This window comes from Pagrus major, chromosome 16 (assembly GCF_040436345.1).
Source record: "Pagrus major chromosome 16, Pma_NU_1.0".
Classification (NCBI taxonomy): domain Eukaryota; kingdom Metazoa; phylum Chordata; class Actinopteri; order Spariformes; family Sparidae; genus Pagrus; species Pagrus major.
The window spans coordinates 6,821,626-6,844,168 of NC_133230.1; the positions used below are offsets into that span (position 1 = coordinate 6,821,626).

A 22,543-nucleotide genomic window follows, 5' to 3' on the forward strand; every position below is an offset into this window, starting at 1 on the left:
CGGTAGCACGTAGCAACCAAACACGCTAACCAGTGATGATGTTGAAACATTTTATGTGCGAACTCTCCATCATCTCCGGTTTTTGTTGCACTCAGGGTCGTAAACACACACATGCACCTACATACCTACTCACAGAGCTCCCCTATTACTAACATTTCCGCTATTTTAACTGCAGAGAAGGCTTGCTAGAGACAATATTGCAGTGATTACCGCACAGCTGAAAGCCATTGGAGTGAAGCGAAGAGTAGAGAGGGTGGGGTGGGGTGGGGGTAGGTTCAGAGAGGGAGGTATTTGGATGGAGAGCAACAATGAGTAGAGGAAAAGAAAGTGAAAGAATGAGAGACAAAGGCATCAGAGAGGTGGAAGGAGGGGATTGAAAGATTGATAAAATATGAATGATTAAGGGAGAGAAACTGAGAAATCAGGGAGAGAGAAGATCATTTAAAAATAGTTTCCCATGGCTCGGAGAATGGAGGACAAGGTCCAAAGTGAAAGGCATATAATGGGATGATCAAAGACACTGCAGACGGTCATCTTTTGTCCATTATCAGTTCGCCCTGAAGAAAAAATTACCCCAAACAACAAGCACATTTTTACAACCATCACTGACATCCACTTGTGTGGTTTGCTTTTTTCAGCACAATATTTGTTTTCTGAGGTTTTGTGTTTCTCATCATTCAGTTCCTGCCAAGGGAAGAGAAGTACAACTGAAAAAAAAGAAACAAAAATAAAAAAATAAATAGAGCAGAAATGCAAGGCAGGCAGAGAAGTTGTAGATTGAATTTCAACTCCGCACATAACTGAGAGGATTACATTGCAACCGTCCAGCCTTTTTTTTTCCATTTATATGTATAAAAACAATTTTCTTTTGGGAATCATAGCGCCTGGCGCCAGCATAACCTCTGTATAATAAACAGTGCTAAATAATTTGGATGTGGAAGGAGCCTTGGCGAGGACCAGAGCCACGGTACAGCGTTAAGAACACTTGAGAGTGAGTCTTTGCAGGAGAGAAAGTTCTCTGGTGCAGGGGCGCGTTTAGTTCTCCGTTGGCAGCCGTGCTCAGGAAACATGAACCCTCACACACACACACACACTGCTGCTGAACCTGCCGTCACTCTCATCTCCATCCTTATTGGCATTATTATGGAGGATGACAAAATGCAATTGACTTGATTGGCTTTGAATCCAAAACAAAAAGCTTAAAGACACCAAACATTGAGGGGAACTACAGATCTGGGTGATATTAGTGGGTTTGTCACCAAGATCAACCTCTTTCACATACAGGTAGTCTTTTGATCTACTGTTAGTATGAACTATTAATTAAAGCCAGTTTAAGTAAAGAATGTGAATGCCTCCACTGTTATGGGGTAGAGAATATACTGAATTCTGACGAAAAAGGAGAAATATATCGAATTTCAGAACCTCTTTTCCCTTTTGTTGTCTTGAATCAGGCAGTGACTGGGCCGTATTGTCTTGATTATGCTTTTGGTTCCTGGAACTGTGTGACTACCCGAACTAATCAGCCCCAAAAATGTGAAAGCGCCACGTCACCGCCCTGAAGAAAAGGCCTTTAAACTGTTAGCATGACCCTCCTATTGTAGGTCAGTGCTTCGTAGCGAGGGATCAGGAGCGGTAAAAGCACTCTCCGTCGCCACGGTAACCGGTTTAGCGGTGCAGCTCTGTTGTACTTTGCTGAAGAGTGAGCAATGGACTAAATGGATGTGAATGTAAATACAGCGTGGTGGGACAAGGTGTTGCAGGAGCATCTCTCGAGGGCCGAGCTGCTGTTGTTGAAGATATGACACATATGACAGATTGTGGAGGGAAAAACCTTTTCAATACAACCTGAGGCAGGACTACCAAAGGTTTTATTGTAGCAGGGCTTCATGTTGCAGGATACAGATGAGTTAATACAGCGTGGTGAGGTCGACTGATTTGCAAAAAAAATGTATTATCTTATTATATAATGTGTATTTCTGGTCGTCTGATTGTGCATTGTGCATTGAGTGTGTTTCTCACGGTTTTAGAGAAAGTTCCCTCTTGTGACCAGGAGCGACAGAGCGCACTGGACGAGGCTCGGCAGAATCCTCGCGAGGCCATTTTCATCCCAGACTGTGGGCCCGGAGGCCTTTACAAACCGGTCCAGTGCCACCAGTCAACAGGCTACTGCTGGTGTGTTCTGGTGGACACGGGACGGCCCATTCCTGGAACCTCCACCAGGTAATGTCTTATATAGAAAAAACACTTAACCCATATATTTATTAAGCTACTAAGGCATTAATATGTCCACAAGAATATATAATAAGCTTCTGTCCTTATTGAGTGTTTATTTCCTCTTCTACCAAAGACAAGACTGCATACTTTTAAAGACAAATGTTTTTACTTCATACCTACAGTAGCTTGATTTGGCAGTAAAGTCTCTGAATGTCATTTTAATAGACTCTACAGCCATATCAGCTCTGTTAGGCTTCACTTAAAGGTATAAAAAAAGGGCTACCAACCCAAAACATACAATCTGTCCGAAGATTAGGACAGGCAGCCACACACATCTTCGTCTGAGATCATCCCTAACAATTGTAAGCATGATCATAAACTCACTTAACACATTTACGGACCAACAAACCAACAGAGCGTCATTGTCATTCCTGGAGTTAACGGCTAAAAGATTTTGCTGCTTCGACTTTAAATCCATCATGAGGACTTCAGGATCATGCCGCTGCTGCTGCTGGCTCACTTGGCAAAACAATTAGCTTCAAGCCCCTGATGGGAATGTCGTTCAGCTGGCCATAAACATTCAGTGTTTGGTATGACGTTTGTTTTCAGTGCAGTCGCTGCTGTTTATATTGCCTGCAGGGAAACGGTGGAAGCACAATGGATGTCACATGGACGGGGATAGAAAAATGCTGAAACAAACGATGCTCATTGCTCATGTTTCGGTTGTTTAAAAACTTTTCATGAGTTGTATCTAGAATGTGAATATTACAACTTGAAACACAGCGCTGGATAAAGGGAAAGATGTTGGATGTTTGAAAGCATGAACTGCTAAACAGATGAGCTGTTTTTGTTCCTGAAGAGGCTTCATTATTCTCTCTCCATGGGAGGGTTTATGTTTTACAGGATGAGGTACAGACTTTTTTCCAATCAGAAAAAAAGTTAGCTGGTGTTCAGCCTTGCTCCTATTTGAAGACGGGATACTTTCAAATGAAGGTAGTGAAATAAAACACAAAATAACTCCTTTACCCAGAACAAACTCTCATCTGCATTTTTGAGATATTGGATTACAACCTTGAGGCGATTATTATATCTTCACTTGTGTTTTGGACTGGACCTCGTGTCACTCATCCTAATTTCTTTCCTCTGGACAGCAATGTGAAGAGTCATGCATCAGACATCCCATCTTGGATCAGTGGCCCTACAGACTGTGAAAAAAGAAATGACAACTTGCTTTTACTTTGAAAAGAAAAAAAAAAAAAAAAGGCAAATGAGACACACATGCTCAATTTTCCATCCGATTCAAGAAACCACTGATACAATAGCCAGGAGAGAACGAGTCATGCCACGCATAATGCCGAACAGTTTGTTATGGCTTTGTGCACGTCAAATCAAATTTATTTATTATGCGTCGATAAAAAGAAAGGTTAATCGCAGTCGTTAATTCTTTACAGAGCAGTGGATGCACAGATTAATGCCAGAGAGCAATAGGTGGTGGTTTTAAATGCATGCAGATAAGCAAAGATATTTCTCCTGCAACAATAACATCCTAGTTTAAAGCTCCACCTCAGATTGTTCTGAGGCCCGAAACAGGAAAATCTTTTGTGGTGTTTTTGTTTGTTGAGTCTTATTTTCTTCTCCTCAGACGTGTCAGGTGTTTCACACGTTAAAAAGGTTTATTTCCTTCATGAGCTTCTTCTTATGTCTCCACCATGTTCCTGCTGTCCTCTCCTCTTTGTGTAACAGGTACCAGACGCCGGAGTGCGACAGCGCTGCACGATCTCGTGTCTCGGACACTGAAGATCCCTTCCAAGGCAGAGACCTGACAGGTTTTTCTTGGATTCAATTTATTATCTTGTGTCAAACTGTATTTTTAACAAATGTGGAGGCTTAAATACTCATTAGCACATCACATTTGGAGTCATTTTTTGTAGAAGGGGTCAGACAGAAGTAGACAAAAGCTAGATGTGAGTCCTTTTGCAGCTTTTGTACAAACACGCAAAATCTGATTGATCGATTTCTTAGAAAGTTCCTTCATTTAGACGCATTCAACCTGCTTGAGTCGAGATGAGTCGGGCCCGTTTGCACTGCTGTACTGTTCTACACCAGTTTTGTCTTGTCACCAATCTTTGATCTGAACTCGACATACATCCCGCCCCCATTTCATGCTAACCGAGGGCTTTGATTAAGAATCAACCGAACCACACTCGGTGGTGTTGGATTCCCCGGCAGCAAAGATCAGAGACTCTAAAGCAGAGGTCGTAACCTCGGCTCAGACTCCTCTGCCCTTGTTACTGCTCACTTACTTTTGTTGCCCCTCTGTTTCCCCATCATTTTAGGTTGCATTGTAACTCTTATTTAATTCCCCATCTGGTGAGTTTACAGAGTCAAGCATGACTCCTGACTGTGCAGCAGATGTGTGGCATGTTTTATGGAAGGTGTGAGTGTTGCGGGGTGTGGTGGGCAGGCTGTGGGGGGCTGCTGGGGGTGTTGGAGACCGCAGGGTGCTGAGTGGAGAGATATTTTTATGTACTGTAGAGGGATGTTCTGAACCGCCACAACAAAGCACAATATTTCATGGTTGTCACATCAAGGAAAGGGGAGATGAATGCTTGAGAGGGCAGTCTATTAACAGCATGCAGCTACAGGTTGAATCTCACTGGACACAAAGTGGCACAATACCACCACTGTCAGGGGGAAGAGATACTGTAAGAGCTCGTCCCCTGAGAGCGAAGGCTGGGATCTGTTCACTTCCAGTTCAGTCAGTTCAGGAACGTCATTTTCATCCAACACTGAGGTACTCCTTTTATTAGAAAAAAAACTTGTTTCTCCTCTGTCATAACACTATGGAACGGCACTGAAATAGTCTCAGATTTTATTGCAGCATCCTTAATAATCTTTGCATGCTTAAAGTTTCACTGTGCACAGTGATGGAAACACACTTAAAACCAAACTACATTTACAACATTTAAAGAATGTTCAGCTGTATATTTTCTTACTTTTCCCTTTGTTTGCTTTTTTCTTGTGAGGTGGATAGCTATAACAAACTATTTAAAGAAGTTCATCCAAAGATTCAGTCATTATCTACTCACCCCTATGCAAATGGAAAAGTCAGTTGAAGTTTCGTAGTCCGCAAAACATTTCTGGAGCTTCACAGCAAAACAGGTTGCAGAATTCAACTGAAGTAGATGTGGACAAACAAAAAAATGGCTTCATACAGGTCGTATGGCATAATACAAGTCTCTGAAGCCCAGAGACCCCAAATTTATTTGAAAGAGACTTGGATTATACAGAATGAGCCGTATGAAGCCATTTTATTGGGTTCGTTTTGGTTCTTTATTTATGCTATAAAATAAGTCTCCATCTACTTCAGTATCTGTATTATAAACTTTGAACATATGCCACAGGGGAACATTGCGTTGTTTTAATGGTTTGAAAGTCAAAAAATTGGCACAAATTTTCGCACAATCGTTCATCGCTGTAGACCCTCCTGAAAAATCTTTGTTAGATGTAGCTTTAATGTGTTTTAAAGTCCTCAGATTTACGAGATCAAACCCCGGCCCAGAGATCCTGCACCACACTGCGCCATTGACACCTTGCCACATAGGCAGCATACAACATAACGATCTGCGCTTCATAACACCCCAATTTAACACTTGGATTAAGGCGCAGCAAGGCAGTGCTTCTCAAAGCTTGTCGCGTCGTAGGAAATGCTAATTGGATTCACCTGGCGGGGCAGCGGCCCACCTCCCACAGAACTGAGCTGGCACAAAAGGAATGAAAAAGACAAGAACAGAGCGGAGAATAAGGAGGCCACACCGCTCAGAGGGAGGAGGAGGAGGGAATCGGCTGAGAAAAGCTCGAGCGAAAAAGAAAGAGTGAGAAGATTAGTTTACTATGCAGCTGCGTTTGAAGTTTCCCTTTAAGAGACACAATTAGGAGGGAAAAATTTGCACTGGTTTAGCGTGCTATTAAAACCATAACATCTGGGCAATTAAAGAGAGCTACCCAAGGTGTTCAGAATTGTGTCATAAAAGTTAACAGGTCTGCACTGCTCAACAAAACTCTCTCATCACCGCACACTTCTGTTCCACCTCTCGCCATGTGCCTCAGCTCTGCTTTCCTTAAGTCTGTACGAAACAGCCTTAATTTAAAATATACTCAGAATGATTCACCAGTGATTATAAAAGCAAGCCAGTAAACAGACACACCTGGTTCGTCACTGAGCTCTGGACAAGGTTAACATGCTTTCTTCTGCTGTGCAACAGCCGCTTTCCGTTTGCCATCCGTCACACTGATTCAGTGGTGTTGAGGCTTTAGAGGCGCTTCAGCCTCACTGTACCGTGATGACTGAAATTTGTTGTGGAAGGTAATTTTGGTGTATTTCTGTCCTTTTGATTTATGCCAGGCTGTCCAGAGGGAAAGAAAGTGGAATTCATTACAAGCTTGTTAGATGCCCTCACTACAGACATGGTGCAAGCCATAAACTCACCAGCCCCCTCTGGTGGTGGGAGGTAAGTAGTGCCACGCATTCAGTGAAGACAGTTGGAATGTAACTAAGTACATTTATTCAAGTACAGTTTTGAAGTACTTGAGTATTTCCATTTTCTGCTACTTTATACTTCCTCTGCACTACATTTTAGGAGGAAAATACTGTACTTCTTACTCATTTATTTAATAACTTTAGTTACTAGTTTTCTTTGCAGGTAACATGCAAATCCAGAAAATCCAGGCAGAAGGCTGCAGGGTCTCTGCAGATTTGAGACACTAACACGCCTTTTCCCCCCATTCCAGTCTGCTGTGCGTGATAAGCACTGACAGGTTGAAATCAGTCTTATGATGTTGGGAAGGCGGCGTGCAATGACGCAAAGTAAAAATAATCGATAATTCCCCTCAAATGCATTAAAACTAAAATGTGAGGAGTAGAAAGTACAGATATTTGTGTTCAGACGTAAGGAGGAAAAGTATAAAGTTGTCAGAAAAATAAATACTCAAGTACAAATACCTGCAAACTCTATTTAAGTACAGAAACAACGTATTTGTACTTTGTTACCTCTCACCTCTTAATGTGAATATATAATTGAACATTTTTGGCAGAACATTTCTTTTGATACTTAAATACATTTAATATCAGATATTTGTTTTTTATTTTTTATTTATTTGACCTTAATTTAACCAGGGAAGACATTTAATTGACATTATAGCTGTCTTTGTTTTAAGAGAGTCTTGGCTAAGACGGGCAGCAGCACTTTTCGCGTGGGGGACTTTCACTTGTACCAAAATAATATTTTAACACAAAATCTTACTTAATTGTGATTTTGGATACTACAAACACTGATACATATATCTAAATATATGTCTAACTTAATTTTACTGGTACTTTTGATATCATCATCAGATATGTTAAGAGTACTACTCAACTATGACTTTTGAGTACTTTTTTCCAACAACTTTTTTGTGCCTGATCAGGACAACTCCCGGCTAAATCTTTATTTGAGTAAAACCAGAAGAGGTGGAACTTTTCCATAATCTTTCCCTCTGGTTTTATAAATTAATGGCTAATATTTTGTCTCTGACAATAGACAGATCTTGGCACAGACACTGACGGGACTTAAAGGTATTTGGATTAAAGCTTTCCATGCTGTCCTGAAAAGATGATTCCACTCTGCAAAGTAAAGCAGAAAATTGATTTAAATGGCTTTATTGCATGCTAAGCTGTAATAACATAAGATGTCAGTTTCTGACATAAAACAAGACTGTCCACACTATCCAGATGTACATCTTCTCCTGCACAGGATGTTGTGATTTCATTTTATCTAAAATCAACTAAATGGATCGATCTTTGGATCGAGTGTGAAATGACGGGATTACGTGTCAGAAGGTGGTGTTTTCTGTTTATCAGCCTATGTAAAACATAAATTCAAACTATTTTGTGTAATTGCTATGACTAATGCTGAAAAGGTAAAACATAAGAAATCGTTATAGGTTTTTGAAACATCCATGTTGTCACTCTCATGTATCCCCCTATCCAGGTTTGTTGAGCCTGATCCCAGTCACACTCTGGAGGAGAGGGTGGTGCACTGGTACTTCGCCCAGCTGGATAACAACGGCAGCCACGACATCAACAAGAAGGAGCTCAAGCCGTTTAAGAGGTACCTGAAGAAGAAAGCCAAACCCAAGAAATGCGCCCGCAAGTTCACCGACTACTGCGACCTGAATAAGGACAGGGCCATCTCCTTGCAGGAGCTGAAAGGCTGCCTGGGCGTCAGCAAGGAGGGTAAGAGGAAAGCAAGGCAGAGCGGGAGGAAACAGGGTGGTTGGGAGTGGGTTGGCAGGGTCAGAGAGTAGGGTCATGACCCTGGTGTGAACCTCAGGCCAGCTGGAAAAAATCTGCATACGAGTCTCCTTCAGTTAGAGATGCTTTTTGGCATGCAGAACTCATCTTCTCCGGTTTAACAGCTTCTCTGACAGGAAATAAAACAAATGAAATCTCAGGCTCAAATTGAGGATTTATGAGAACAACGCCTTGTTTCCACATAGCTCTTATAAATAAAAAAGAAAGAAAGAAATGGCTTAAGAAATAAATTACTATGTCAATAAATTATATTAAAAGTGAATGAAGGCCTTAACTGTCGTTTCCATTTTTCCTCTCAATTTATGAAGCCAATTTCATTTTCTATTTGATGCTCGATGCAACAGAAACAACAGAAAATTAGCTTCTCGCTCATTTTAGCAGCCCATAATTACAGATTTTCAATTTTTTATTAAAGTATTAGTAGTAAGTATACAAGGTTTAAATACTAGACATAGAACCATTTCAATTTATTTCCATTTTAGATTTTGACTAATACAGTCATCATGTCATAGTTTCAAAGAGTCAAGCCGGTCAGCCGTTGAGAGGAAGGGTTGAAGTAACTGTGGTGCATGTGACAAACAGATGTGTTGGCAGTCTAAATGAGGTGGACTGCTCCACTTTACACCCACTGATGAATATTTAGACGAGACAAATGTATTAGTGGATCCCAGACGCCGTCTGGGCCGGAAAAGCTGAAACTACTCATCGTGAGTGTGCAGACCGGTCCTAATAGAGATTATTAGCAACTGTCAGAGGCTGCTGCCAGCTACAGTCCTGATGTCATACAGCAGAGAGTTTTTGGTCAGAGGTTGTGATAAACATTTAACACATAAATGACGAAGTAAACTTTTAATTTGTGACAGAAAAATGATGTTATTTTTGGCAGGTAGCTATACTAATGCAACAAAACATCAACTTCAATCAAGTTTAAGCTTTTTTTTCTCTCTTTTGCAGGCAGTTCAACGACAAGTGGCAGCCAAGGGACAAGGCAAGGGACAAAATTGTTCAGTAAGGCAAACTAATATGCTTTCACTAACTCTGGCTGCCTCTGGCTTTGAGTGCTGTAGTTGACTTGAGGTGTAACCCATTAACATGCACATTGGTAAGAGGAGCTACGTGATGTGGTTTGATTTGATTAAGGTGTGTATCTTTATGGAGATGAAGTTATGTGTGTTGTGTGATTGTGTGTGCTGGTTTTTTAGAGAGTGACATCTTATCTCATGTTTTGACGACAAACATAGGAATTAAATTTTTTGTTTTTTATTGTGATTTACAGGTCTCTTATCGTTGCAACTCACAATTATTTTCCTTTCATTCATTAATCTACTTACCTCGATGTCGACGACAGCCAGACGGGACGCTATATCTCAAGAATGCCTTTCGGGAATTTCTCCAAATTTGGTTCAAATGTCCACTTGGACTCAAGGATGAACTGATAAGATTTTGGTGGCCAGAGGTCAAGGTCACCATGACCTCACTAAACACATGTTTGGCCATTGCTCAAGAATTCATCCAATAATTAAGAAAAAAGAAAAAGAACGACAACTTGACTGGTGCACGGAGGCATACAGTACAACCACAAGGCAGTACTTTTATTTCTCTCCATTAATCAATTGTTTTGGCTATAAAATGTGATAAATGCCCATTCTAATTTTCTAAAGCCTAATAGGTCATCTTAAAATGTCTTGTTTTACCAGACTATCAGTCCAGAACCTGAAGATGTTCAGTTTACAGAGATATGTGACAAAGAAACCCAGCAAATCCTCGCATTTGAAAACCGTGAATCAGAGAATGATTGGCTTTTTTTGCTTGAAAAATTCCTGAAAAGCTTAATCAAGTACAGACTCACTCTCTGTCAATCAACTTAACAACTCAGCTCTTGACCTTTTTGAAATCTTTGTCTTGTTTCTACTTGGACTCAACAATAGCTTGGCTGAAAAGTGTGAAACTAACAAATGTTGCAAAGGAATGACCACCCTTCTTTACTGATTTACATTCGATCTGTCGGGATTCCCCCCATTGAGCGATTATTGGTCCCGTTGGTGCTGTTGACTCTGGCCACTGGGCCGGTTCAGCGCCACATACCACTGAGGTCATGTGTTTACCCTGGCACTGCCCCACCGTGCCTGGAGAACAGTGGCTCAGAGCGGGCATAACGTCAGGTCTCTCGGACCCTGGGCACGGCTGCCAGGATAAACAGCGCCGGTGGTGGAAGAGCAGAGAAGGAGGCTCGGTCAGTTGTTTTTCGCTGTGGTCACTGAATCTCTCACCTTCATGCTTAAGAGCTGGGGGTAAATGGCCTGACAGTTTTATATGGCTTCTTATGCTGCCACTCAGGCACCCAGAGCTGGTGATGATTGTTGAGAGACTGAGGTATTTAAAGAGAAAGAGACAGAGAAAGCCTGCATGAAAGAACATATGGCAGCACTCTGCCTTGACTAAGATAGACGGCCATTGTGTTCAGGTATGCCTTGCTGATCCTCAATGGCCTGGATCCCTTTAAGTCAAGCTGCCTCTGCCAGACATTAAATCTTATCATGCTCTGTCGCAGCCTTGGATAGTCACCGGAGTGTTGTTGGACATATTTACAGTTTACAGTACGTGCTTTTTGGGGAAGGATTGCGAGCATGTGGGGCCGAGTGGAGCACATCTGTACGAGGCTCCTCGCTCTGACACGTTGACAACAGCAAAGGAAAACATCTGAATACCTTGTGTTAGTTTTGAAGTGCTGGAGGAGGGTGGCATCCATCGTCTGAAGAGACTGGAAACCTCATTATAGATGAGATATGAAACAGAAGCCTGGGGCAGTGGTTGTCTCTGGAAACCCTTCTCACAGTCTGGTAACTGATGAGCAGACGGTCTGGTGGCTGAGATATTCCCAGGATCGTGTCTCATTTTCTGTAACGAACAAAACATAAAAGTCTTTCATTGTTGAACTTGTTGCAATGAGCTTTGGCGACGGGGTTCACAATGTTTTTTTCGGAAGTAAACACACGTTTGTGTAAGTGCAAACACATGCAGGTGTGCATGTATGAATGCCTGCACGCACACAAAATACACAAGCACACACAATTAGAATATAATTGAGGAACTATGGTGAGTGCTTGCAGAGGTTTTAGTTTGCAGGATGCATCAGCTGTTGGAGAGCATGAGGAGAAGGCCCCCCACTAGAGAGTGCAAAGGTACTGTGTCTCCTCATAAGGCATGAGTTGATGCCATTTGTGACATGTAGGAAAGATTATTTTCTTATTAAAACAGCCCAGTTAAGCAAACCAAAGACGCTTTTCGTTCAATTTAGCCGATGTTATTTGCGTCTTCTTATCTTTGCCTGCTCAGTTAAGCTAGTCGGCTAACTTTGTTTTAAGTTAGAAAATATCTGTTGCAGCTTCTTCCAGCAGTGAGGGGGTGCACAGTACTTACAGTAAGTCCAGTCCTCCCCAGTTTAAAGGTGGTATGAGGAGCGTTTAAAGCCAACCACCTATCCTGTGATCTGGTAACTCACTTTGAACTAAACTAAGTCTCCTAAATAACTCTGCAACCTAGATAGCAACACAGGCATGCTGATGCCTTTCTTTGAGATGTCAGTGGTGAACGTCTAATCTTTTCGATATTTCCCAGCGGTGAGATTTCTGGAGTAATGAATCGAAGAGCACTGTGGTGAATTGCATCCAGTGGTTTACGGGTAGTTACAGCAGCATGAGCCCACAAGATAACGACATGCTCTATAAAGATTATTAGGAGAAACTAAAGTTTTGTAGGACAGTAAGAAGAGAGAATACTGTAGGAAACATTTGTAAAGAACGATTTCTACTTTGCTTATATAAAATCATCTTTTCTCTGCACTTAAGAGTGGGTTTTTACTGGTGGTTTGTACTAATTATAATCCTATAAAATATATAAATTTATGATCATATAAAAATTAATCTGGTGTCATGAAGTACCGATGACTAAGAGGGAATATGAGGAACGTTACCACCTCATTACTCAAGTTATTTAGGGGCTGATTTCACCTGTCAAAGGCCTTTTTAAATGTCCTGCAGGTGAGGCTTGTGTTGACAAAAACAGTCATGGGTTACGTGTCCCGTCTGCCGTTTTATGTCAAACTCCTCTCTTCCTTTCTCGTCTCCTTTGCTGCTCTCTTGTCTCTTCTTCTCCTGTTTGTCCTGGCTGTGTCCGTCATTAGGCAGGAATGAAAGGAGGGCATTATGAGGCAGGCCTGGCACCGAGGCTGCAGGACCATTAGAGAGCCCAGAGCCCTGTCCTCCTAGAGCCAACAGCAATTACTCCGCACCACTAGTGTTTTAATTACTGTGACATCAGCTCGACACACTGAGTACGGAGTTAAAGGGTAACAGAGGTCGAAGGGGACTGGGACAGTTAGGCATTATTTATTAGCATTTCTCTGGAGATGCTACACAAATCCTAATTTCCTTGGCTGACAGTAAACGCAAACCTGAGTCCTTCATGTACAGGTATACCATGATTCCCAGCTCTTGAGCCAAGTGTCTTTATTGGCCGGTCCCAGGTGAGGCGAGGCGATTCACTGCTAGACGGGATCTGCTTTCAGCTCTTTATCACAAGTGGGGCCAAGGTGTCCAGGGAGAGGCCGGGGAGCTTTGTGTTGTTAATGGCACAGACAGTGTCCTCTGTGACTGGGAGGAGAGGAGGGAGAGGACCATTCGCTGCTTTGGAGCCTGGTAATTGCAAAGTCGATTCATCAGCGCTACTGTAGCTCAGCTTCTTACAACAGAGACGTTTTATCTGAGCTAAAGAGAGGAACGACATGACTTCACTGGGAAGAGATATCAGGAAATATTGTGGAACGGCATAGTTTAACAGTTAGAGCATGACGCTAATGCTACCAAGGTGAAAGGTTTATGACTCTGAATGTACAAAATACTACAGTTCTTGTTATTCCACCATCTTGCTTGAAAGGGTAACCTAAAGTTGAACCAATTTTACACTTTAAAGTGTGTTTACAGGTCTTGGGGAGTATTTCTGCATGTGTGAAAAAGGTAGTACAAAGGCTTTTGTGGCTCTTGATCAGGTTTTTCTACTGCTAAAAGGGATAAAAAAAAAAAGCTCCTTGACTGCCTTAAACTGCAGACACGGTTGACACCTTAATCCAACTAGTCATGGTAGAAATAGGTGGCCGTAACGTTTTATTCTATACACTTAAAATATAGGTGAAAGCATCCACGAGAGGACTCGCTCATATGGAAGGTAACCAGTGATTTATGGAGAGCTGGAAGGATTGTGATGCTTTAAGGTTTGAACAGAGTACTTGATCTGACTCTGTGTGATTTGTGTAGTGAAATCAGCTGGACTTCTATTTCATGGCTGACATAACGAGCTCTGACAGAGAGTGCACCTGCAAATCCCCCCCTACACACACACACACACACACAAACACACACACACAACCTCATGTGGGCCAGCAGAGAGTCTAGACACACACATATTGCGTGTACACATTCCTAAAACAAACACACACAACCTGCACTTTGATGGAAAGACATACACACAAACACACTCACACACCCCATTTTTGAACAACACACAATTACAAACGGGTGTGTACAAACATACACACACAGCCGGAGCTCTCACAGGGCTCAGGGGGACCTCTGCTCCCCTCTGACAGCCATCTGTAAGCAATCTACGCTCTTTACCCATCTCCTTTTCTCCCAGGCCTCTCCGTCTTTCTTTCTCTCTCTCTGCCTTCCCCACTCACTCGTCTGAGCTGTGAGCTGTCCATCCCTCGTGCAGCACACCGACTGTCCAATGCAGTTTTTGACCTGTCGAGTTATAGCTTGGTTGTAGCTTGGCGTCAGCATATGTGATGGTGCGTTTGGGTGTAGGTGGGATACAGCTGCTTGGTAGTCAATCTTTGGTTAGTAACCACTGACGTCATCGTTGCTCTACTGTATAAGTGTATCAGCTCAATTGTTATTGCTGATTTGTGGGTGACAGTCCCACATTCTGTGCAAAGTGGCAGAGTAAGGGCACAGGTTGCTAATGTTAGCCTATAAAGCATGGACTCTGGCCAGGTAGTGAAGCTCTGTTCATTTTTTATATGACGGCTTGATTGATAGCGTTTCTATCTCCATCAGGTAATTGGCATTGTGATAATACCAGGATTGGAAAGAGTAATCACAACAGCTAAAGACTGCATATTGGAAATGTCTGGTCGTGTCTATTTAGATAAGTGCCATCAACAACAAATGATGGCATATGAGGGTCTTGAAGGGTTTTCCCATTTGATAAGGGGAGATTTCACCCACTACCCCTTGGAGCTCTGGGGCACTTGCAAACGAGGGGTAGGGGTCAAATTTGGAAATGGGATTGAGCCAGCACGTTGATGGAAATGGATTTGTTAAAATATTAATGGACAACGACGTTGCAGTGTCTTTGCAGTGTGTTCAAGAACAGCTTTTTGGCCAAGGTTCAGGCATATGTGAGGAGACGCAACAGTCAGCCTTCATCACCACTAAGTGGTATGTCTGGGCCCTTAGAGGAAGAGATAACACTGATAATATATTGTGAAGTATTTAATTTGATTTATTTATTCTTCAGATGTTACTTACATTATTTTGTGTGAGTGAGTCCGTCTGAATGCGCTTCCGCCTGTTGAGCGATGTCATTGTCTTGTCACGCAGCAGCTATGAGGGAGCACATCTGCCTGCAGGATACCAAAACAGATGGGTGAATACATTTTCTTTTGTTCTCCTTCCCTCCATCTCTCTCTCTCCCTCTCTTGTGTCTGTCTTTCTGTTCCCAGTAGGTCGTCTGGTGTGAGAAGAGAAGGATCTAGAAGCTGAGACGAGAGCAGAGGGCACAGAGGGAAGGCATCTGTACGCTTGCTGACAGGAAAGAGAAAGATGGAGCAGAAAAATTAAGAAGTTCCTGAGTTTCAAAAAAAGATGAACAGAAAAAAACAAGAAAAGAAAACGAAGCGGCGCCAAAATATTTGCACTTTCTTCTCCCTATGTTTGACATTTGTATCTGTTTGTATGTGTTTTTTTTTTCTCTTGAAGTGACTGAAAAGGTCTAGGTAAGAATGAGAATATATTTGTAAAATGACTTCACCACTGGAAGACGTGTATGTTACCACATTTCCTCTCGTGTTTAGTCTGCTGTTGTGATTCGTTCTGTCCTCAGCTAACAGGAACAGGCACTAAAACACATGTTGTGGCTATGAAATTCATTTTACATTCCCTTGTTACATATAGCAACTCACAGGCCAGCGGTAACTCACTAAAGATGAGTTCACGGTGAATGATATTCGGCCCGAATGTTGCTCAGTAAAGACTAACTCAAAAAAGGAAGAGCCACAGCAATATAGGCCAATTCAAACGAATGTCGTATGTGTGCATGCTATATAAAGGTAACGGCATGTATTAGCATTAACTGTGACCATGAAGTCTAATTTATCAGCACAGAATTAGCTGTATGAATCCCCTTGCACTGTACAGAACTTTCTGGATACATTAACATCTAGTTTGTAGTTTTCTCAGATATCAGTATGTTGTCTGCACAAGTTGCTTTGAGGCTTCCATTGTTTTTCGGCTTTTTATAAAGTTTGTGCTAACAAAAACATGAAATTATAGTTACGAAAAAAGGTAATACGAGTTCTTGTGAAGTCATGCATTCCCCCCCAATACTGGTACAGTACTTACAGTATACTAACGCAGCTTAACACTGTAGCACCGAGCAGGTAAAACATGTCTAAATGCATGTGGCAGTATGAACAAATTAAAGCTACATTAATCAGTTTTTGACCACTGGAGGGCAGAGGCTTTCCTAAGCTAGAGACAAGCAACTCTGAGCTATGGCTACATGTTAGCATATTGCCTCCAGACAGATGTAGCCAACCCAGAGCAACATGATCATCCAAGTCCAATATTTAAACTTTTTTTCTTTTTTTTTAGCTCTGTTTTGGTCTCCACCATCTCCTATGAGACATATCCGGTTCATTAGCAGCTAAATGTAATGCTATGTTCACCAGCTACTTGATAACTTTCTCTGTCTGGTGTTTGGTGCTGAGTAGGTAGCATATAGCTTGGTGACAGCGCCCTGAAAACAATGACTTAAAGGGGCAATTTATAAGATATGGCTAGAGTTTTAGCTTAATGAGCTAATAGGGCTACTTAGCTCCACAGCTAACTGAGCTACTTTCTAATGGGAGCTAGTCGCCACAGCTGAAGATAGCTACAGCAAAGAGTAGCAAGTCCAGTATATTTAGCAGCAGTAAGCGGTTAAAGTATGATGCTGCCCCCTATAGTTTTGGAGCTACCTTCCCAGTTCTGGCCATTTCGTACAAATGACACCTTTAAAAGAAACTAAAAACAGCTGCAGAGTGGATGATAAATCTGAGGGTTTGTCTGTGCCACAATTCATTGTATTTAACATTGATACACCGTGTAAGAAATACTGATTAATGCAGCTTTAAGTTCATCCACAATGAAGGCAATTAGTTTACACATATCTTGTGTCACGCTTTTTTTCTACGTGTAGTTGTATGTAAAGTTACAAGTCAATGTGGCTAGGAATATAACTCTACTAAGTTAATGTTAAAGTATTAATTTTGTACACAGTCAAACCTGAGAAACAGCTAAAGAGTTTGGTTATGTTAATGTTTCCACACATTTTCTGAATATGTCTTGTGTTTGGTGATCAGGTTCATCGAAGGCTCCTGGCTTCGTTAACAAATGACAACAACATCCGCAAAATCTCTGACAAAGACCCCCTGGTGGGGATTTTATTTTTCCAAAACAGATTCCAGTCCAGAGAGTTTTTTTAAAATATTTTTTAATGGTACCAGGAAAAAAAGGTGGCACAGATGACTAAACCTGACCAGTAAATGGAGTAAGATGTTTACATGGCTCAGTATCCCGTTAACATCGGCTCATTTAAGCTGTCATATTCACGTTTATCCCACTTATTGTAAACACCATGTGGCATTTATAAATGCTTGTTCCTAAAATAAATATTTGAGTCACCCCTAGTAATATCCGAGTACATTTTGTGTATGCAAGCACATTCATTGTCCATCCTCCAACAGTTGATGTCAGGCCCGCTCCGTGAAACACTTACCAACACACGTACGTGGAGCTTTGCCACCTTATGTAAGACAATGCAGTAAGTCTTTTAAAAATATCCCCCAGAGCTTCGATTAATAGGAAAATGACATGAGAAAAAGAAGTTTTGGAATGTAAAAAATAAAGTTGCCTCCTCACATTTGGAAACAATTGAGTTTCAGAATTGGAGAATTATGAGTTTGCTATAGTCTGAATGTTTGTGTATTGTTTTTTTTATGTTTTTTTTCCAAGTTGTGTTTTCCCAAGAGTAGCTGCAACGTGAGACAAAAAAGGCTCCTATTGTAAATATGTACAATAACCTTTATTTGTTTGTTTGTTGTACTAGATTTCATTGTGGGGCTTGTGGGTGTTCACTTACTTCTCCGTCATTCTGGCTTATTGTAAAAAATATATACTGTATACGTTTCACTGTTTACATTGTGTCAAACATTAGGCTGTTACAGTAGCTAATTCACAACATTGAAATGCTTAGACCAGACTGGATGTTATCAGCTCTGAGCACTGTTTATTTTATCTGTGGTGGGGTTATTTGACTATTTCAGCTCGTGTTTTACGATACCTGCCATCATCACTATACACGGTCAGGTAATGTCTACAGTATGTGGTACTTAATCCACTACAATCACAGGTCCAGTCAGGTCTAATTTGAACTGGACAGTTGTGCCAAGAAAGAGAAAAGAAACTCCAGAGTGCCTGCTCCGGTCCAGGTTTGAACACTGGGCTTGTGTGTCTGCTGAAGTGCTTCCAGACACTGCACACTAGAGAGATCTAAAACAACCTAACAGGCTGGTAATCACTGCTAATCACGATGGGGGACGTCTAGTGAAGGCGGCTTACAGATGACTGTCAGTCTGACAGGAAGAAGCCCAGATTGTCTTTCTGCTCTCCGGCCACTTTTTCCACTGCAGAGCCACAACAGGCTTGTCAAGACCGTGTCAAAGTGTTTCGACAATATTTCTTATTCGTAGCTGAAGAAATTAGATCTGTTGGAAAGCAGAACACTGTTGTCTTTGGGTGAAATTGGTCGATGTAAATTATGAGGCTAAGCAATAAAAAACGAAAAATGCTTCTCCACTTCAGTACTGGCCTTATTTCTTGAGCTATTCGAACCTGCGTCACAGTACAAACACACAAGACTCTACAAAAGGAAGGACTAAAAAAAATATTTTAAAAAAGCTGTTTTTTAGACTCAGACACTGAATTGCATCTTGGCACACAGAAGTATCTCACACCTGTGTTGGGTCACTTTACTGGAATTTGTGTTTTTTCCCTCCTGAACCATAAACTAAATTTGAACGACACATTTTATGCTCATTTTCAGGTTTGAGCTACTACGAGAATAGGTTTATATGCTTTAGTGCTCAAAAAATTGTCCAGTTCTGCAGCACCGTATTCTCCCTCTGTTGGAAACACTGTCTATTTTATGGCCCGGTCTCCTCTGATTGGTCAGCTCACACACGTCTGAGCCAGCACCAACAACAGAGCAAATGCAATGTATGCAAATGTATGACATGGTCAGGGAATCACAGTAAAGGTGGGACTGCAGACGAGGCGTTTCAGGAGCTGTGTTTTCTGTGGGAGAGAGGAGCTTCTGTTGGTGCGACTTTGACCTTTTTAACTTTCATGACCTTTTACATGCACAACAACAGATATAAAAACAAACAAGCATGATAGGTCTCCATTAAAGCAGCCATAATGAGAAAAAGGTCTGCAGATGCCCTACATTCAGAACAACTGAGAACTTACTTAGCACCTCATTGTTGTAGTGACTGAGGCGCGACGCCATAGGGAGTTGATTTTAGCTACCAGAGCACCAAATCATCAGATAAAGCCATTATGTTTCTCTTGCACAGGCATATGTAGAGAATACTACTAGTGTATGAGTATTTTTAAGAGCTTCTAAACTATGAAATGATTAAAACTGATTTTGTGTCTGTTTTATACCACATCTATTAAAATTATGCTGAGTTTAAACTCACTCTTGTGCAATGGAAAAGCATTTAGAGCTGTAACAGAGGCTCTCTGAGGGCGGGAGAAGGAGATCAATACTGACCCCTATTGGAGAAGATTGTTCACTGCAGTCTGCAAGCTCACACTACATGGTATCATCCAAACTAGTAATTTCATGAATTGACAATAAATATTTTGAAATAAGGACTGTGCTGGAAATTAAGTTGACTTTCAGGGGACTCTTGCCATTACTGAAGTGTAAATTTGTAAAAAAAATAAATCAATAAATCAATTTTAAAAAGGAAGAAGAAATTGGCAGCATTACAAATGACTAAAAATGGACTCTGGTTGCTATAAATTAATACTTAATGGTCCTCTTGTTTGAATGTTCAGACTGACTACAGACACACACTGCTGTTGATGTGTGCGTGGTGTGAGATGCTCTGATTTAGTGATGCGACTTCAAAGGTGCGGATGTTGTCAGTGCAAGATGGGAGGCGGAGGTTGCTGGTGATTGGGGGGGTGGTGGTTTGGGAATGGGGGAGAGAGGGTTGTATCACAGATGAAATTGGAGCCAAGAGGCAGCTGCAGTACATCTGTCTTGTACTGACACATGTGGCATTTGACTTCCAGTGTCGAGTTCAAAAGAGTTTTATAATGACGCAGCTGCTTCGGGATGTATGTGCATGTGTGTGTGTGTGTGTGTGTGTGTGTGCGTTTTCTCCTTTGTTGAAGGTGGGGGTGGAGAGGAGGTGGAGAGGAGGTGGGTTGGTGAAGGGTTTTCATAGGTGAGGAGTGGAATTTGAGCGTTTTGAAAGTGACCTGTGGGCAGTACAGGTGCTGCATGTCGCTGTTTAGGAAAGTGTTTAACTAGTGTTTTCCATCAATGTGTGATTAATTTGATGGCACTAACAGATTGTACTTCTAAAAATGTGTGCTTTAAAGGCCCAACAGTCCCATTTAATTGAATCCAATCAAATACATGATCAGGCTTGATAGCCTCGCATCACTCTAAATTTTAAACCACTCATAACTGCTCAACCATAATTTAAGGCTCTGAAATGAACTGAAAGTACAAAAGTAAAAAATATCCCTCCGAAGGACATTTCTTAAACTTAAAAGGCACAATCATTAGGATTTGTCAAAGCTGTTCGTAAACGCACCACAAAGATAGTCGATTGTTGAGTCTCATTCCCAGGATGTCAAATATTGATATTTTGAGTTGGTAAAGCATCTCGAGCAGCAGCAAAGTGAGAAAATAAGAAAATCCAGGCAGATATGCACCGATAGGTTGAAATCAGTCCTGTGATGCTGGGAAAGTTGGTGTGAAATGACTCAAAAATAAAAATAATTGATAATTCCCCTCAAATGCATTAAAACTCACTTGTGTAATCCTGCTGACAAACCAACCAACCAACCAACCCATCGAAACAAATGGACACAGGTGAAAACATAACCCTCTTGGCGAAGGTCATGACTAAAATTATTCTGATTCAGCATGTCTAGATATAGAAGATCCAGTCTCTCAATCACTAAAAGTCTAAATTAACAACATGGAGAATTACGAGTGATCTGTGCACGTTAGGAGTTGGCCAACACAACAACCGATTATTTTAACTTTGCCACATGTTATGCCAATTATGAGGGGTTTCTCTCTTTTGGGTGCATTGAAACACTTAGAAACAGATCACAAACACCATTACAGATAATTAGAGAGGGCCATTAGCTTGTGCGATAACTAAACATTAGCGGTGGGAGGGGGGGCCACTGTGCACACTGCGCACCATTTGTGCCTGATGCCCAGCACCTGCAAGGCAGCCTGAGCACAGGGTCAGGGGGTCGCCTGCCAGGGGGCCAGAGCTCCGGGGTCAGAGGTCATGTTCCAGACAGGCGTATCCACACACTGATTGAGAACTCGGCTGCAGGAACAGAGCTTGCAGGTGGACGACGCATTTTACCCCCTAATGCCAACTGATTTTTACTCTCTTCTTTTTTGCTCGTAACATAACATAGTTCTGTGACATCAGGCTGGTTTTGTGGATATATTTCTATTGTAAACAAAGAATAAAAAACACAGCATGAGGCAAGTACCTTCAGTACCAAATCATAGTTTGCTTTCGGTGAATTTAAAACATTTCAGCTGTCAAAAAATGGAAATAAAACTGGGACTTTTTCTCATTTATGTTGGACTACAGATTGATTTACAGACTGAAAGTAAAATAACTTATAATTAGAGATATCTTATGCTTGAAAAAGATGCCATCTATCAGCAGTTTGGAAAATAGTGATGCATAATTTTCTAATCTGAAATGTAGAACTGGCGGTTTTCAAAGTATAAAGTTTTATGGAAGAAACTTTGTTTTTTCACATAAGAGCCAGTGCAAATTATCTGCTTTTCATCACCTCCTGGCCTCAGGGGCCACTTAATATTCTTTGTTCATATTTCACTCAGATTATTTTCATGCACAAATGATGTGGTTTGTGGTGACACTGGAGAATGTTTCCGCACTCTCACATTATGATTATGTTCATCTTTCTTCTCCATAATTTTATTTATTTGGCTGGAGCAACTCGGCAATGAAAAAGCAGTTACTGCCCATTTGGATTTGTTCAAATGGCAGGTGTGTGTGTGTGTATGTGTGTACTGTAGAAAGAAAAAAAATCTTTCAGGTCCAATTCTGTGGCTGGTTCAGGTGAGTTTTATATTCACTGACCAGTGGAGACAGATGTTCACTACAGGGATGCAGAGTTCTCTCTGACCAGTGGGACTTTCTGGTCAGTATTATGCAGGTAACAGGGAACATTAGGTTTGGGTTCAGCAACAGGAAGAGGGTGTCTGGGAGACCCTGCTCCAAAGTCTGGGTTGATTTGCAAAGGCTCAATACAGAACTATCTAAAAGCAAAAGGCTAACTGAACACTGGACTT

The 22,543-nt window shown here is 41.5% G+C and overlaps 1 protein-coding gene across 6 annotated transcripts in view; it reads left to right on the forward strand.

The window, feature by feature from the left end:
* Positions 1-18,746, forward strand: part of smoc1 (SPARC related modular calcium binding 1) — a 51,632-nt gene extending 32,886 nt beyond the window's left edge. For 4 of the 6 annotated variants that reach the window (XM_073483300.1, XM_073483296.1, XM_073483301.1 and 1 more), the window contains 6 exons: positions 2,028-2,220; positions 3,958-4,040; positions 6,620-6,725; positions 8,244-8,488; positions 9,521-9,554; positions 15,348-18,746. In XM_073483300.1, the coding sequence (XP_073339401.1) occupies positions 2,028-2,220; positions 3,958-4,040; positions 6,620-6,725; positions 8,244-8,488; positions 9,521-9,554; positions 15,348-15,387 (701 nt within the window). In that variant the 3' untranslated portion in view covers positions 15,388-18,746. Of the gene's footprint in view, positions 1-2,027; positions 2,221-3,957; positions 4,041-6,619; positions 6,726-8,243; positions 8,489-9,520; positions 9,575-15,347 lie in introns of all 6 variants that reach the window. The other 2 variants (XM_073483299.1, XM_073483298.1) reach the window with 2 other exon arrangements.
* Positions 18,747-22,543: the final 3,797 nt, after the last annotated feature.